General features: G+C 53.1%; 2 protein-coding genes across 2 annotated transcripts in view; both read right to left on the bottom strand.

The window, feature by feature from the left end:
• The window catches only part of LOC119962222 (C-X-C chemokine receptor type 2-like), a 22124-nt gene extending 16955 nt beyond the window's left edge, over nt 1–5169 (bottom strand). The window contains exon 1 of the mRNA XM_038790201.1: nt 5110–5169. The gene's annotated coding sequence lies outside the window, so the exon portion shown is untranslated. The remainder of the gene's footprint in view (nt 1–5109) is intronic.
• LOC119962223 (C-X-C chemokine receptor type 2-like) overlaps nt 5066–18364 on the bottom strand; it is a 24237-nt gene continuing 10938 nt past the window's right edge. Inside the window, exons 2-3 of the mRNA XM_038790205.1 lie at nt 7083–8188; nt 5066–5798 (exon numbers count right to left, since the gene is read on the bottom strand). Of these exons, the coding sequence (XP_038646133.1) occupies nt 7086–8186 (1101 nt within the window). The 5' untranslated portion in view covers nt 8187–8188 and the 3' untranslated portion in view covers nt 5066–5798; nt 7083–7085. The remainder of the gene's footprint in view (nt 5799–7082; nt 8189–18364) is intronic.

The following is an 18364-nucleotide window of genomic DNA, read 5'->3' as shown; positions in this document are numbered from 1 at the left end:
CGTGATGTCGGAGAATCGCGTCCCACTTATTTATCGTAAATTCATACCAATAACCAGCTGTAATCGGGTATAGCCAACAATTTCCTCAGGCTGATTTACAAATCTCTTGAACATTTATTGGAAGGCTCATTGAAGTTTCCTCTTTATGCTGACTGGCATCTATTGGTTCACCTCTTTGTGTAAATGTGTCAACAACTGGGCTTCCAGGAAATTCCTGGGCGGTTTCTTTAAGAGTTCTTCTATTGAACTCTCCAACTACAATTTATCAGGATGCAGATCTCGCCATGACCTGGATTATTTTGTGACGCCGTTGTGATCAGCCCAATGCTGTGTGTACCCAGACGACAGCAAGAGAAGACTACAGTCAGGGAAAAAGGTGCGAAACTTCTCCAATTCAAACTGCCCAGCTTTGCTGCCAGGAATTGAAAACTCTCCAGTCTGCAATCAACCTGCATCCGCAGTAATTTGCTTTTATGAACCAAACCAGTCGGGAATGTCAATCAGAAAATGCTGGAAAAGCCACATCAGCAGCATTTGGAAACATAGAAACTTAGACAATAGGAGCAGGAGGAGCCATTCAGCCCCTCGAGCCCTGCCCCACCATTCAATATGATTATGGCTGATCAAATTCAGTATCCCACTCTCCCTTTCTCTCCATACCACTTGATCCCTTTAGCCGCAAGGGCAACGTCCAGCTCCCTCTTGAATATATCCAATGAACCGGCCCCAACAGCTTTCTGTGGGAGAGAATTCCACAAGTTCCCAACTCTCTGAGAGAAGAAGTTCTTCCTTAGCTCCGTCCTGAATGGCTGATCCCTTATTCTTAGGCTGTGACCCCTACTTCTGGACATTCCCAACATCGGGAACATTCTTCCCGCATCCAGCCTGTCCAGTCCCATCAGGATTTTATATGTTTCCTTGGGATCCCCTCTCATTCTTCTAAACTCCAGTCAGTACAAGCCCAGTCCATCCAGCCTTTCTCCATCTGTCAGTCCTGCCATCCCGGGAATTAGTCTGGGAACCTTCGCTGGACACCCTCAACAGCAGGAATGTCCTTCCTCAAACTAGGAGACCAAAACTGCCACAATACTCAAGGTGTAGCCTCACCAAGGCCCTGAATAACCGCAGCAAGACATCCCTACTCCTATACTCAAATCCTCTCGCTGTGAAGGTCAGCATGCCATTAGCTTCCCTCACCGCCTGCTGTTCCTGCATGCCACACCCTCACCGCCTGCTGTACCTGCATGCCACACCCTCACCGCCTGCTGTACCTGCATGCCAACCCTCACCGCCTGCTGTACCTGCATGCCAACACTCACCGCCTGCTGTACCTGCATGCCAACACTCACCGCCTGCTGTACCTGCATGCCAACCCTCACCGCCTGCTGTACCTGCATGCCAACCCTCACCGCCTGCTGTACCTGCATGCCAACCCTCACCGCCTGCTGTACCTGCATGCCAACCCTCACCGCCTGCTGTACCTGCATGCCAACCCTCACCGCCTGCTGTACCTACATGCCAACCCTCACCGCCTGCTGTACCTGCATCCCAACCTTCAGCTCCTGCTGTACCTACATACCAACCCTCACCGCCTGCTGTACCTACATGCCAACCCTCACCGCCTGCTGTACCTGCATGCCAACCCTCACCGCCTGCTGTACCTACATACCAACCCTCACCGCCTGCTGTACCTGCATGCGAACCCTCACCGCCTGCTGTACCTGCATGCCAACCCTCACCGCCTGCTGTACCTGCATGCCAACCCTCACCGCCTGCTGTACCTGCATGCCAACCCTCACCGCCTGCTGTACCTGCATCCCAACCCTCACCACCTGCTGTACCTGCATGCCAACCCTCACCGCCTGCTGTACCTGCATGCCAACCCTCACCGCCTGCTGTACCTGCATGCCAACCCTCACCGCCTGCTGTACCTGCATCCCAACCCTCACCACCTGCTGTACCTACATACCAACCCTCACCGCCTGCTGTACCTGCATCCCAACCCTCACCGCCTGCTGTACCTGCATGCCAACCCTCACCGCCTGCTGTACCTGCATGCCAACCCTCACCGCCTGCTGTACCTGCATCCCAACCCTCACCACCTGCTGTACCTGCATGCCAACCCTCACCGCCTGCTGTACCTGCATGCCAACCCTCACCGCCTGCTGTACCTGCATCCCAACCCTCACCGCCTGCTGTGCCTGCATGCCAAACCTCACCGCCTGCTGTACCTGCATGCCAACCCTCACCGCCTGCTGTTCCTGCATGCCAACCCTCACCGCCTGCTGTACCTGCATGCCAAACCTCACCGCCTGCTGTACCTGCATGCCAACCCTCACCGCCTGCTGTACCTGCATGCCAACCCTCACCGCCTGCTGTACCTGCATGCCAACCTTCACCGCCTGCTGTACCTGCATCCCAACCCTCACCGCCTGCTGTACCTGCATCCCAACCCTCACCGCCTGCTGTACCTGCATGCCAACCCTCACCGCCTGCTGTACCTGCATGCCAACCCTCACCGCCTGCTGTACCTGCATGCCAACCCTCACCGTCTGTTGTACCTGCATGCCAACCCTCACCGCCTGCTGTACCTGCATGCCAACCCTCACCGCCTGCTGTACCTGCATGCCAACCCTCACCGCCTGCTGTACCTGCATCCCAACCTTCACCGCCTGCTGTACCTGCATGCCAACCCTCACCGCCTGCTGTACCTGCATGCCAACCCTCACCACCTGCTGTACCTGCATCCCAACCCTCACCGCCTGCTGTACCTGCATCCCAACCCTCACCACCTGCTGTACCTGCATGCCAACCCTCACCACCTGCTGTACCTGCATCCCAACCCTCACCGCCTGCTGTACCTGCATGCCAACCCTCACTGCCTGCTGTTCCTGCATGCCAACCCTCACCGCCTGCTATACCTGCATCCCAACCCTCACCGCCTGCTGTACCTGCATCCCAACCTTCACCACCTGCTGTACCTGCATGCCAACCCTCACCGCCTGCTGTACCTGCATCCCAACCCTCACCGCCTGCTGTACCTACATGCCAACCCTCACCGCCTGCTGTACCTGCATGCCAACCCTCACCACCTGCTGTACCTGCATGCCAACCCTCACCGCCTGCTGTACCTGCATCCCAACCCTCACCGCCTGCTGTACCTGCATGCCAACCCCCACCACCTGCTGTACCTGCATGCCAACCCTCACCGCCTGCTGTACCTGCATGCCAACCCTCACCGCCTGCTGTACCTGCATGCCAACCCTCACCGCCTGCTGTACCTGCATGCCAACCCTCACCGCCTGCTGTACCTGCATGCCAACCTTCACCGCCTGCTGTACCTGCATCCCAACCCTCACCGCCTGCTGTACCTGCATCCCAACCCTCACTGCCTGCTGTACCTGCATGCCAACCCTCACCACCTGCTGTACCTGCGTCCCAACCTTCACCGCCTGCTGTACCTGCATGCCAACCCTCACCACCTGCTGTACCTGCATCCCAACCCTCACCGCCTGCTGTACCTGCATGCCAACCCTCACCACCTGCTGTACCTGCATCCCAACCCTCACCACCTGCTGTACCTGCATCCCAACCCTCACCGCCTGCTGTACCTGCATGCCAACCCTCACTGCCTGCTGTTCCTGCATGCCAACCCTCACCGCCTGCTATACCTGCATCCCAACCCTCACCGCCTGCTGTACCTGCATCCCAACCTTCACCACCTGCTGTACCTGCATGCCAACCCTCACCGCCTGCTGTACCTGCATCCCAACCCTCACCGCCTGCTGTACCTACATGCCAACCCTCACCGCCTGCTGTACCTGCATGCCAACCCTCACCACCTGCTGTACCTGCATGCCAACCCTCACCGCCTGCTGTACCTGCATCCCAACCCTCACTGCCTGCTGTACCTGCATGCCAACCCTCACCGCCTGCTGTACCTGCATGCCAACCCTCACCACCTGCTGTACCTACATGCCAACCCTCACCGCCTGCTGTACCTGCATGCCAACCCTCACCGCCTGCTGTACCTGCATGCCAACCCTCACCGCCTGCTATACCTGCATCCCAACCCTCACCGCCTGCTGTACCTGCATGCCAACCCTCACCACCTGCTGTACCTGCATGCCAACCCTCACCGCCTGCTGTACCTGCATTCCAACCTTCAGCGACTGTTCCACCGTGACACCCAGGTCTCGTTACACTTCCGCTTTTCCTAAACTGCCCATTCAGATAATAATCTGACTTCCTGTTTTTCCACCAAAGTGGATAACCTCATATTTACCCACATTATACAGCATCTGCCAAGTATTTGCCCACTCAGCCAGCCTGTCCAAGTCACCCTGCAGCCTCTCTGCATCCTCCTCACAGTGTACACTGCCACCCAGCTTAGTGTCGTCTGGAGATATTGCAATTCCTTCGTCCAAATCATTCATGTATATTGTGAACAGCTGGGGTCCCAGCACTGAACCCTACGGTACCCCACTTGTCACTGCCTGCCACTCTGAAAAGAACCCGTTTATTCCCACTCTCTGCTTCCTGTCTGCCAACCAGTTCTCGATCCACATCAATACATTGCCCCCAGTACCATGAGCTTTAATTTTGCTCACTAATCTCTTGTGTGGGACCTTGTCAAAAGCCTTTTGAAAGTCCAGATACACAACATCCATTGGTTCACCCTTGTCCACTCTGCTGGTCACATTGTTATAAAATTCCAGAAGATTTGTCAAGCCTGATTTCCCTTTAGTGAATCCATGCTGGCTTGGACCGATCCTGTCCCCACTTTCCAAATGCTCAGTTATTTCATCCTTAATAATTGACTCCAGCATTTTCCCCATCACCGATGTCAGGCTAACCGGTCTATAATTCCCCATTTTCTCTCTCCCTCCTTTTTTTAAAAAGAGGGGTTGCATTCGTTACCCTCCAATCCATTGGAACTCTCACTCCTTCAACTCTGTTCACACTGCACACCGCCGCACTCTCAACCCTCTTAAAGCAACACTCACACAACTAAAGGTGTATTTATCATACTGTATTGCCTTCATGCCAAAAATTAGGTCTTATACACTGAGTCAATTTGCAGTTTATTAAAAGTTAAATGTTACATACCAACGGCCAAACATCAAGATCACAAAGGACGTTTTGCCACAGAAGTTACATACATTGTTGCTCGAACTCCCAGGTGACTGTCTTCATTCTGCAAGATGTGCTTTTATATCTTTATGTCTCAGGATCCTGAGAAATGTCGCAGTTTACGCACCCATTATCTCAAATTTCCTGGAGTTCAGAACATATATCTCTAACTGATGTCCACGTTCTCACAGACTGCTGTTAGTTACAGATAACGTGGGTTGCAAATGCTAACAATTTGTCAGCTCAGCCAGAAAACACACAATTTGTGATCACCTTACAGACATTCATAGACGTATTTGCTGAATAAGCTTTTGGTTACAACACTAACCTAACATGGAAGCAAAAAAAAAAATGATTATTTTGCATAAACTGGTTTTAAACTATTTCTCAAACATAATCTCTGAGCGAATGCTTTTTAGTTCAGAGCGGTTACAATTCAGCAACTTCCACTCTGGCTATTCAGTTCCCGTCAGAGCCGTTCCATCAGCATTAATTTCCAAAAAAATCTGCTTTAAGGGCACCCAATGTCCCTTCCTTCAGCGCAGTTTGTCCGATGCACAGCAACTGCCTTACGGATCTCCATATCCATCCTCCGCACCTCCCACACCCCTCACATCCTCGCATGATACAGGCACCAATATTGGGAAAAAGATAAAGGAACAAAACTGCAAAGAAATTCAAGATTGTAAAATCAGTGAAACATGGAAATATTCATGTGACAGAAGGCGGACATTAGAGCATCAATAAAGCAGCACATCAATTATCCAGGAACAGATTGGGAGACAACAGTGTAAAGGGGAAAAGCGGTGGAGGAACTCCTGCAAGAAGATACTCCTTGTCAAGTACGTTTCCACCCCATTGAGGCAGGAGATGGTGTTTATCTGTTCACGGGAAATGTAAGGGGGAAGGCGAAGCATGTTGCATTGAGGAAATAGCGATCACATTATCATTAGATCTAAAATAGTTATGAAAAGCAGAAACGAACAATCAAAGACAAATATACTCAACTGGAAGAGGTCTAAATGCAGTATGTGGTTTTGAATCAGGAAATAGCCGGTAAAGCAGTAAATGGACAATGGGAGGGCTTTAAAAAGCAGATAATGTGGACATCCAGAGCTGAGGTTCCTGAATAAACAACCACCCTGACTTGGAAATATATCGCTGTTCCTTCACTGTCGCTGGGGCAACAGCCTGAAATCCCCTCCCTAACAGCACTGTGGGTGTACCTACACCAGAAGGACTGTAGCGGTTCAAGAAGGCAGCTCACCACCACCTTCCAAAGGACAACTAGGGACGGGCAATAAATGCTGCCCTAATCAGCGACGGCCCCCACATCCCATAAATGAATAAAAAATATATAGATTAAATTGAAAAGGAATAAGAAGAATAATAATGAGAACAAATAAAAACAGGAAATGCACAGTGGGTATCGCTGTTGCTTCACAGCTCCAGGTTCCCAGGTTCGATTCCCGGCTTGGAGCACTGTCTGTGCGGAGTCTGCACATTCTCCCCGTGTCTGCGTGGGTTCCCTCCGGGTGCTCCGGTTTCCTCCCACAAGTCCCGAAAGACGTGCTGTTAGGTGAATTGGACATTCTGAATTCTCCCTCTGCGTACCCGAACAGGCGCCGGAGTGTGGCGACTAGGGGCTTTTCACAGTAACATCATTGCGGTGATAATGTAAGCCTACTTGTGACAATAAAGATTATTATCAAAGTTAAGTAATCAGAAGATAAACAGATGATGTAGTGGAGATTGGTGCAAAGCTGCAACACTGGAAAAACCTACGGTTTATTCTGACCATTGTGCAACATGAAGAACCATCAGGGAAAAGTTGATTTCTGTTCAAATCTAAACATCGCTCAGCGCAGTTACTCAATTACTTTGTTCTAAAAAGCCCATTCATTTTTATTTGCGATTTTACTATTTGGCTCTAATACCTCGATACAAACATTTTATATGGTGCTTGAAATCAGTGCAGATTCAGAGGAAGAGGACACAGATCTCTTAAAATGTGGCCTTCCACTTTGTTTAATGATCCTTTCTGCAGCCAGAAGTTTGACCAGGTTGTTCCTGAATTTCACCCCGATGAATGCGTACAGGATTGGGTTGATGCAGCTGTGCAGGAATCCCAAGGTTTGGGTTCCAATTAGAGCCCTGTCGATATGATTGCGCCTGTCACAGGTCTCATTGATGAGTTTGGCCCTCATCAGCGTGTCGATGAACACGGTGATATTGTGCGGGAACCAACAAATGAGGAAGGCCAGCACCACCGCGATGATGACTTTCATTGCTCTCTGTTTCTGGAACCCCCTCGTTTGACACAGTCTCCAAATCGTCGCACTGTAGCAGAAGATCATCACAGTCAGTGGAATGAGGAACCCAATAATGTGTCTCAGAAACCTGGTGGTTATTCTCCATATTTCAGCTGATTCACCGCTGTGTGTTTCATAACACATGGTTCTGCTGAGTGTAGGCGGAGTATATTCGCCCTTGTGCAGAATAGGCAAAGACAGAAGAATGGCCAAGACCCAGACAACAGCGCATATCACCTTGATTAGAAATGGCCTCTTCTGCTGGTGGTTCTTTGTGGAATAGACGATGGACAGATAGCGGTTGACACTGATACAAGCCAGTAACAGAATCCCACTGTAAAAGTTAACTTCCTGCAACAGGCTGATGATCTTGCACATGGCATTGCCAAATATCCAGCCAGATATGGCATACACTGCCCAAAAGGGCAAGGTCACGGCGAATAGGAGATCTGCTACTGCCAGATGAAGCAGGTAGATGTCTGTGTACACCATTGTGCGTCGATGGTAAAGTAAAACAACCATTACAACCATGTTCCCAGTCACAGCGAGGAAACACACCAGGCTATAGACAACAGCCAGTGCCGTGTTAATCCAGTTGTCATGAATATCAAGGGTACAGGGGCTAACGCCAAAATCAAAGGAAGGATAATCTTCACTGCTGTTGAAGATGTCAAAATAAGTATAATTTTCATCGGTGAACAAATCAACTCCACTGAAGGAGAAACTTCTCGCGATGTCCATTTCTGAAAGAAACAAAATATTGATCAGGAGTTGAGAATAAAAGCCAAGTTACATAAGTATTGTTTGGAAGCGAATCACAGAGGATTTGTCAGAGGGGCTGATTTTAAACTCTTCAGATCCGTAATTCTAAATATTGTGGATGAGCAATTTGGAAACCAATGTGTTAAACTAGAATTCAGATTTTCCCTATTTGACAAATTAAATAGAGTTTTTTGAGGAGTGACTATTCGGCAAGATAAAGAAAGCATGTTTGACCGACGATTAGAGAAGGCTTGTTACAAAATTTAAACAAATGAAATAGAAGGAAAGGGTACAGTGGTGGATAGTTAATTCCCAGCCGTCCACAACAACCCAGGGCAACCCAGCCCAATCACACATGCACAAAACGTATTAACTTGGCACCTTGGCAGTACCAGCCCAGTACCAGGGTGCCCAGCTGAGACTAGCAGTGCTAGTGTACCCCCTGCCCAAAGGACTTGTAGCTGGGGTCCTCCGATCCCCTGGGAGACCCACACGCGTACCGTTCCTTCTGGTCCCCGTTTCTGGGGAAGCAGTGTTAAACACCGCTCGCCCGAGGTCTCTAAGGTGAAGAGGACAGACTCCAATACCTCAGGAGTCTCCACATTTAAGTGAGACTTACTATCCCGCATCAATATGCAGCTTTGCTATAAAGCGAACGCTCCCACATTGCTTGAGATTTACATCGCAAAGTCTCGCTAGATCACATTGGACACTGACGGCGAAGAAACTGTTCCCAGACTGCTTCACTGTGACGCTGACTGCGAGGACACCGTTCCCAGACTGCTTCACTGAGACACTGACTGCGAGGACACAGTTCCCAGACTGCTTCACTGTGACGCTGCGAGAACACCGTTCCCAGACTGCTTCACTGTGACGCTGACTGCGGGGACACCGTTCCCAGACTGCTTCACTGTGACGCTGACTGCGAGGACACCGTTCCCAGACTGCTTCACTGTGACACTGACTGCGAGGACACCGTTCCCAGACTGCTTCACTGTGACACTGACTGCGAGGACACAGTTCCCAGACTGCTTCACTGTGACGCTGCGAGAACACCGTTCCCAGACTGCTTCACTGTGACGCTGCGAGGACACCGTTCCCAGACTGCTTCACTGTGACGCTGACTGCCAGGACACCGTTCCCAGACTGCTTCACTGTGACGCTGACTGCGAGGACACCGTTCCCAGACTGCTTCACTGTGACGCTGACTGCGAGGACACCGTTCCCAGACTGCTTCACTGTGGTGCTGACTGCGAGGACACAGTTCCCAGACTACTTCACTGTGACACTGACTGCGCGGGCACCGTTCCCAGGCTGCTTCATTGTGATGCTGACTGCGAGGACACCGCTCCCAGACTGCTTCACTGAGATGCTGCGAGGGAACCGTTCTAAACTGCTTCACTGAGACGCTGACTGTGAGGACACCGCTCCCAGACTGCTTCACTGTGACACTGATTGCGAGGACACCGTTCCCAGACTGCTTTACTATGACGGTGACTGCAAGGACACCATTCTCGGGACTGCTTCACTGTGGTGCTGACTGCGAGGGCACTGTTCCCAGACTGCTTCACTGTGATGCTGACTGCAAGGACACCGTTCCCAAACTGCTTCACTGTGACGCTGACTGTAAGGACACCGTTCCCAGACTGCTTCACTGTGATGCTGACTGCAAGGACACCGTTCCCAAACTGCTTCACTGTGTCGCTGACTGCAGATCACCATTCCCAGACTGCTTCACTATGACGGTGGCTGCAAGGACACTGTTCCCAGACTGCTTCACTCTCACGCTGACTGTGAGGACACCGTTCCCAGACTGCTTCACTGCGACGCTGACTGCAAGGACATTGTTCCCAGACTGCTTCACTCTCACGCTGACTGCGAGGACAGGGTAGCATGGTGGTTAGCATAAATGCTTCACAGCTCCAGGGTCCCAGGTTCGATTCCCGGCTGGGTCACTGTCTGTGTGGAGTCTGCACGTCCTCCCCCTGTGTGCGTGGGTTTCCTCCGGGTGCTCCGGTTTCCTCCCACAGTCCAAAGATGTGCGGGTTAGGTGGATTGGCCATGCTAAATTGCCCGTAGTGTCCTAATAAATGTAAGGTTGGGGGGGGGGGGTTGTTGGGTTACGGGTATAGGGTGGATATGTGGGTTTGAGTAGGATGATCATGGCTCGGCACAACATTGAGGGCCGAAGGGCCTGTTCTGTGCTGTACTGTTCTATGTTCTATGACACCGTTCCCAGACTGCTTCACTGTGACACTGTGCGGACACCGTTCCCAGACTGCTCACTGTGACGCTGACGGCAGGACACCGTTCCCAGACTGCTTCACTCTGATGCTGACGGCAGGACACCGTTCCCAGACTGCTTCACTGTGGCGCTGACTGCAGGACACCGTTCCCAGACTGCGTCACTGTGACGCTGACTGCAGAACACCGTTCCCAGACTGCTTCACTGTGACGCTGACTGCGAGGACACCGCTCCCAGACTGCTTCACTGTGGCGCTGACTGCAGAACACCGTTCCCAGACTGCTTCACTGCGATGCTGACTGCGAGGACACCGCTCCCAGACAGCTTCACTGTGGCACTGACTGCAGAACACCGTTCCCAGACTGCTTCACTGTGACACTGACTGTGAGGACACCATTCCCAGACTACCTCACTGTGACGCTGACTGTGAGGACACCGCTCCCAGACTGCTTCACTGTGGCGCTGACTGCAGAACACCGTTCCCAGACTGCTTCACTGTGACGCTGACTGTGAGGACACTATTCTCAGAATGCTTCACTGTGACACTGACTGCAAGGACACAGTTCCCAGACTGCTTCACTGTGACGCTGACTGCAGGACACCATTCCCAGACTGCTTCACTGTGATGCTGACTGTGAGGACACTATTCCCAGAATGCTTCACTGTGACGCTGACTGCAGGACACCGTTCCCAGACTGCTTCACTGTGACACTGACTGCGAGGACACTGTTCCCAGACTGCTTCACTGTGACACTGACTGTGAGGACACCATTCCCAGACTACCTCACTGTGACGCTGACTGTGAGGACACTATTCTCAGAATGCTTCACTGTGACACTGACTGCAAGGACACAGTTCCCAAACTGCATCACTGTGACGCTGACTGCAGGACACCGTTCCCAGACTGCTTCACTGTGACACTGACTGCAAGGACACAGTTCCCAAACTGCATCACTGTGACGCTGACTGCAGGACACCATTCCCAGACTGCTTCACTGTGATGCTGACTGCGAGGACACTGTTCCCAGACTGCTTCACTGTGACGCTGACTGCAGGACACCGTTCCCAGACTGCTTCACTGTGACACTGACTGCGAGGGCACCGTTCCCAGACTACTTCACTGTGACACTGACTGCGCGGGCACCGTTCCCAGACTGCTTCACTGTGACGCTGACTGCAGGACACCGTTCCCAGGCTGCTTCACTGTGATGCTGACTGCGAGGACACCGCTCCCAGACTGCTTCACTGTGACACTGACTGCGAGGACACCGTTCCCAGACTGCTTCACTATGACGGTGACTGCAAGGACACCGCTCCCAGACTGCTTCACTGTGACAATAATTTCGAGGATACTGTTCTCAGACTGCTTCACTATGACGGTGACTGCAAGGACATTGATCCCAGACTGCCTCACTGTGACGCTGACTGCGAGGACACCGTTCCCAGACTGCTTCACTATGACGGTGACTGCAAGGACATTGATCCCAGACTGCCTCACTGTGACGCTGACTGCGAGGTCACCGTTCCCAGACTGCTTCACTGCGACGCTGACTGCAAGGACATTGTTCCCAGACTGCTTCACTCTGACGCTGACTGCGAGGACACCATTCCCAGACTGCTTCACTGTGACGACACCATTCCCAGGCTGCTTCACTGTGACGCTGACTGCAAGGACATTGATCCCAGACTGCTTCACTGTGACGCTGACTGCGAGGACACCGTTCCCAGACTGCTTCACTGTGACGCTGACTGTAGAACACCATTCCCAGACTGCTTCACTGTGACGCTGACTGTGAGGACACCATTCCCAGGCTGCTTCACTGTGACGCTGACTGCAAGGACATTGATCCCAGACCGCTTCACTGTGACACTGACTGTGAGGACACCATTCCCAGACTGCCTCACTGTGACGCTGACTGTGAGGACACTATTCCCAGACTACTTCACTGTGACACTGACTGCAAGGGCACAGTTCCCAGACTACTTCACTGTGACACTGACTGCGAGGACACCGTTCACAGACTGCTTCACTGTGACACTGACTGCGAGGACACCGTTCACAGAATGCTTCACTGTGATGCTGACTGTGAGGACACTATTCCCAGAATGCTTCACTCTCACGCTGACTGCGAGACAGGGCAGCATGGTGGTTAGCATAAATGCTTCACAGCTCCAGGGTTCCAGGTTCGATTCCCGGCTGGGTCACTGTCTGTGTGGAGTCTGCACGTCCTCCCCCTGTGTGCGTGGGTTTCCTCCGGGTGCTCCGGTTTCCTCCCACAGTCCAAAGATGTGCGGGTTAGGTGGATTGGCCATGCTAAATTGCCCGTAGTGTCCTAATAAATGTAAGGTTAAGGGGGGGAGGGGTTGTTGGGTTACGGGTATAGGGTGGATATGTGGGTTTGAGTAGGGTGATCATGGCTCGGCACAACATTGAGGGCTGAAGGGCCTGTTCTGTGCTGTACTGTTCTATGTTCTATGTTCTATGACACCGTTCCCAGACTGCTTCACTGTGACGCTGTGAGGACACCGTTCCCAGACTGCTTCACTGTGACACTGACTGTGAGGACACCATTCCCAGACTGCCTCACTGTGACGCTGACTGTGAGGACACCGCTCCCAGACTGCTTCACTGTGGCGCTGACTGCAGAACACCGTTCCCAGACTGCTTCACTGTGACGCTGACTGCAGGACACCGTTCCCAGACTGCTTCACTGTGACACTGACTGCAAGGACACAGTTCCCAAACTGCATCACTGTGACGCTGACTGCAGGACACCATTCCCAGACTGCTTCACTGTGATGCTGACTGCGAGGACACTGTTCCCAGACTGCTTCACTGTGACGCTGACTGCAGGACACCGTTCCCAGACTGCTTCACTGTGACACTGACTGCGAGGGCACCGTTCCCAGACTACTTCACTGTGACACTGACTGCGCGGGCACCGTTCCCAGACTGCTTCACTGTGACGCTGACTGCAGGACACCGTTCCCAGGCTGCTTCACTGTGATGCTGACTGCGAGGACACCGCTCCCAGACTGCTTCACTGTGACACTGACTGCAAGGACACCGCTCCCAGACTGCTTCACTGTGACAATAATTTCGAGGATACTGTTCTCAGACTGCTTCACTATGACGGTGACTGCAAGGACACCATTCCCAGACTGCTTCACTGTGACACTGACTGTGAGGACACCGTTCCCAGGCTGCTTCACTGTGACGCTGACTGCAAGGACATTGATCCCAGACTGCCTCACTGTGACGCTGACTGCGAGGACACCGTTCCCAGACTGCTTCACTATGACGGTGACTGCAAGGACACCATTCCCAGACTGCTTCACTGTGACACTGACTGTGAGGACACCGTTCCCAGGCTGCTTCACTGTGACGCTGACTGCAAGGACATTGATCCCAGACTGCCTCACTGTGACGCTGACTGCGAGGTCACCGTTCCCAGACTGCTTCACTGCGACGCTGACTGCAAGGACATTGTTCCCAGACTGCTTCACTCTGACGCTGACTGCGAGGACACCATTCCCAGACTGCTTCACTGTGACGCTGACTGTGAGGACACCATTCCCAGGCTGCTTCACTGTGACGCTGACTGCAAGGACATTGATCCCAGACTGCTTCACTGTGACGCTGACTGCGAGGACACCGTTCCCAGACTGCTTCACTGTGACGCTGACTGTAGAACACCATTCCCAGACTGCTTCACTGTGACGCTGACTGTGAGGACACCATTCCCAGGCTGCTTCACTGTGACGCTGACTGCAAGGACATTGATCCCAGACCGCTTCACTGTGACACTGACTGTGAGGACACCATTCCCAGACTGCCTCACTGTGACGCTGACTGTGAGGACACTATTCCCAGACTGCTTCACTGTGACACTGACTGCAAGGGCACAGTTCCCAGACTACTTCACTGTGACACTGACTGCGAGGACACCGTTCACAGACTGCTTCACTGTGACACTGACTGCGAGGACACCGTTCACAGAATGCTTCACTGTGATGCTGACTGTGAGGACACTATTCCCAGAATGCTTCACTCTCACGCTGACTGCGAGACAGGGCAGCATGGTGGTTAGCATAAATGCTTCACAGCTCCAGGGTTCCAGGTTCGATTCCCGGCTGGGTCACTGTCTGTGTGGAGTCTGCACGTCCTCCCCCTGTGTGCGTGGGTTTCCTCCGGGTGCTCCGGTTTCCTCCCACAGTCCAAAGATGTGCGGGTTAGGTGGATTGGCCATGCTAAATTGCCCGTAGTGTCCTAATAAATGTAAGGTTAAGGGGGGGAGGGGTTGTTGGGTTACGGGTATAGGGTGGATATGTGGGTTTGAGTAGGGTGATCATGGCTCGGCACAACATTGAGGGCTGAAGGGCCTGTTCTGTGCTGTACTGTTCTATGTTCTATGTTCTATGACACCGTTCCCAGACTGCTTCACTGTGACGCTGTGAGGACACCGTTCCCAGACTGCTTCACTGTGACACTGACTGTGAGGACACCATTCCCAGACTGCCTCACTGTGACGCTGACTGTGAGGACACCGCTCCCAGACTGCTTCACTGTGGCGCTGACTGCAGAACACCGTTCCCAGACTGCTTCACTGTGACGCTGACTGCGAGGACACCGTTCCCAGACTGCTTCACTGTGACACTGACTGTGAGGACACCATTCCCAGACTGCTTCACTGTGACGCTGACTGCGAGGACACCGTTCCCAGACTGCTTCACTGTGACACTGACTGTGAGGACACCATTCCCAGACTACCTCACTGTGACGCTGACTGTGAGGACACTATTCTCAGAATGCTTCACTGTGACACTGACTGCAAGGACACAGTTCCCAGACTGCTTCACTGTGACGCTGACTGCAGGACACCATTCCCAGACTGCTTCACTGTGATGCTGACTGTGAGGACACTATTCCCAGAATGCTTCACTGTGACGTTGACTGCAGGACACCGTTCCCAGACTGCTTCACTGTGACACTGACTGCGAGGACACTGTTCCCAGACTGCTTCACTGTGACACTGACTGTGAGGACACCATTCCCAGACTACCTCACTGTGACGCTGACTGTGAGGACACTATTCTCAGAATGCTTCACTGTGACACTGACTGCAAGGACACAGTTCCCAAACTGCATCACTGTGACGCTGACTGCAGGACACCGTTCCCAGACTGCTTCACTGTGACACTGACTGCAAGGACACAGTTCCCAAACTGCATCACTGTGACGCTGACTGCAGGACACCATTCCCAGACTGCTTCACTGTGATGCTGACTGCGAGGACACTGTTCCCAGACTGCTTCACTGTGACGCTGACTGCAGGAGACCGTTCCCAGACTGCTTCACTGTGACACTGACTGCGAGGGCACCGTTCCCAGACTACTTCACTGTGACACTGACTGCGCGGGCACCGTTCCCAGACTGCTTCACTGTGACGCTGACTGCGAGGACACCGTTCCCAGACTGCTTCACTGTGACGCTGACTGCGAGGACACCGTTCCCAGACTGCTTCACTGTGACGCTGACTGCAGGACACCGTTCCCAGGCTGCTTCACTGTGAAGCTGACTGCGAGGACACCGCTCCCAGACTGCTTCACTGTGACACTGACTGTGAGGACACCGTTCCCAGGCTGCTTCACTGTGACGCTGACTGCAAGGACATTGATCCCAGACTGCCTCACTGTGACGCTGACTGCGAGGTCACCGTTCCCAGACTGCTTCACTGCGACGCTGACTGCAAGGACATTGTTCCCAGACTGCTTCACTCTGACGCTGACTGCGAGGACACCATTCCCAGACTGCTTCACTGTGACGCTGACTGCGAGGTCACCGTTCCCAGACTGCTTCACTGCGACGCTGACTGCAAGGACATTGTTCCCAGACTGCTTCACTCTGACGCTGACTGCGAGGACACCGTTCCCAGACTGCTTCACTGCGACGCTGACTGCAAGGACATTGTTCCCAGACTGCTTCACTCTGACGCTGACTGCGAGGACACCATTCCCAGACTGCTTCACTGCGACGCTGACTGCAAGGACATTGTTCCCAGACTGCTTCACTCTGACGCTGACTGCGCGGGCACCGTTCCCAGACTGCTTCACTGTGACGCAGACTGCGAGGACACCATTCCCAGACTGCTTCACTGTGACGCTGACTGTGAGGACACCGTTCCCAGGCTGCTTCACTGTGACGCTGACTGCAAGGACATTGATCCCAGACTGCTTCACTGTGACGCTGACGGCGAGGACACCGTTCCCAGACTGCTTCACTGTGACGCTGACTGTAGAACACCGTTCCCAGACCGCTTCACTGTGACACTGACTGTGAGAACACCATTCCCAGACTGCCTCACTGTGACGCTGACTGTGAGGACACTATTCCCAGACTGCTTCACTGTGACACTGACTGCAAGGACACAGTTCCCAGACTACTTCACTGTGACACTAACTGCAGGTCACCGTTCCCAGACTGCTTCACTGTGACACTGACTGCAAGGACACCGTTCCCAGACTGCTTCACTGTGACGCTGACTGCGAGGACACCGTTCCCAGAATGCTTCACTGTGATGCTGACTGTGAGGACACTATTCCCAGAATGCTTCACTCTCACGCTGACTGCGAGACAGGGCAGCATGGTGGTTAGCATAAATGCTTCACAGCTCCAGGGTTCCAGGTTCGATTCCCGGCTGGGTCACTGTCTGTGTGGAGTCTGCACGTCCTCCCCCTGTGTGCGTGGGTTTCCTCCGGGTGCTCCGGTTTCCTCCCACAGTCCAAAGATGTGCGGGTTAGGTGGATTGGCCATGCTAAATTGTCCGTAGTGTCCTAATAAATGTAAGGTTAAGGGGGGGAGGGGTTGTTGGGTTACGGGTATAGGGTGGATATGTGGGTTTGAGTAGGGTGATCATGGCTCGGCACAACATTGAGGGCTGAAGGGCCTGTTCTGTGCTGTACTGTTCTATGTTCTATGTTCTATGACACCGTTCCCAGACTGCTTCACTGTGACGCTGTGAGGACACCGTTCCCAGACTGCTTCACTGTGACGCTGACTGCGAGGACACGGTTCCCAGACTGCGTTACTGTGACGCTGACTGCCAGGACACCGCTCCCAGACTGCTTCACTGTGACGCTGACTGTGAGTACACAGTTCCCAGACTGCTTCACTGTGACACTGACAGCGAGGACACCGTTCCCAGACCGCTTCACTGTGACACTGTGCGGACACCGCTCCCGGACTGCTCACTGTGACGCTGACGGCAGGACACCGTTCCCAGACTGCTTCACTGTGGCGCTGACTGCAGGACACCATTCCCAGACTGCTTCACTGTGACACTGACTGTGAGGACACCATTCCCAGGCTGCCTCACTGTGACGCTGACTGTGAGGACACTATTCCCAGAATGCTTCACTGTGACACTGACTGCAAGGACACCGTTCCCAGACTGCTTCACTGTGACGCTGACTGCAGGACACCATTCCCAGACTGCTTCACTGTGACACTGACTGCTAGACACCGTTCCCAGACTGCTTCACTGAGACGCTGACTGCAGGACACCGCTCCCAGACTGCTTCACTGTGACACTGACTGGAAGGACACCGTTCCCAGACTGCTTCACTGTGACACTGACTGTGAGGACACCGTTCCCAGACTGCCTCACTGTGACGCTGACTGCAAGGACACCATTCCCAGACTGCTTCACTGTGACACTGACTGCGAGGACACCGTTCCCAGGCTGCTTCACTGTGACACTGACTGCGAGGACACCGCTCCCAGACTGCTTCACTGTGACACTGACTGCAAGGACACCGTTCCAAACTGCTTCACTGTGACGCTGACTGCGAGGACACCGTTCCCAGACTGCTTCACTGTGACACTGACTGTGAGAACACCATTCCCAGACTG

This window comes from Scyliorhinus canicula, chromosome 2, assembly GCF_902713615.1.
Source record: "Scyliorhinus canicula chromosome 2, sScyCan1.1, whole genome shotgun sequence".
NCBI lineage: Eukaryota > Metazoa > Chordata > Chondrichthyes > Carcharhiniformes > Scyliorhinidae > Scyliorhinus > Scyliorhinus canicula.
The sequence above is the reverse complement of the archived record's forward strand: the minus strand, read 5'-3'. Positions and strand labels throughout refer to the sequence as shown.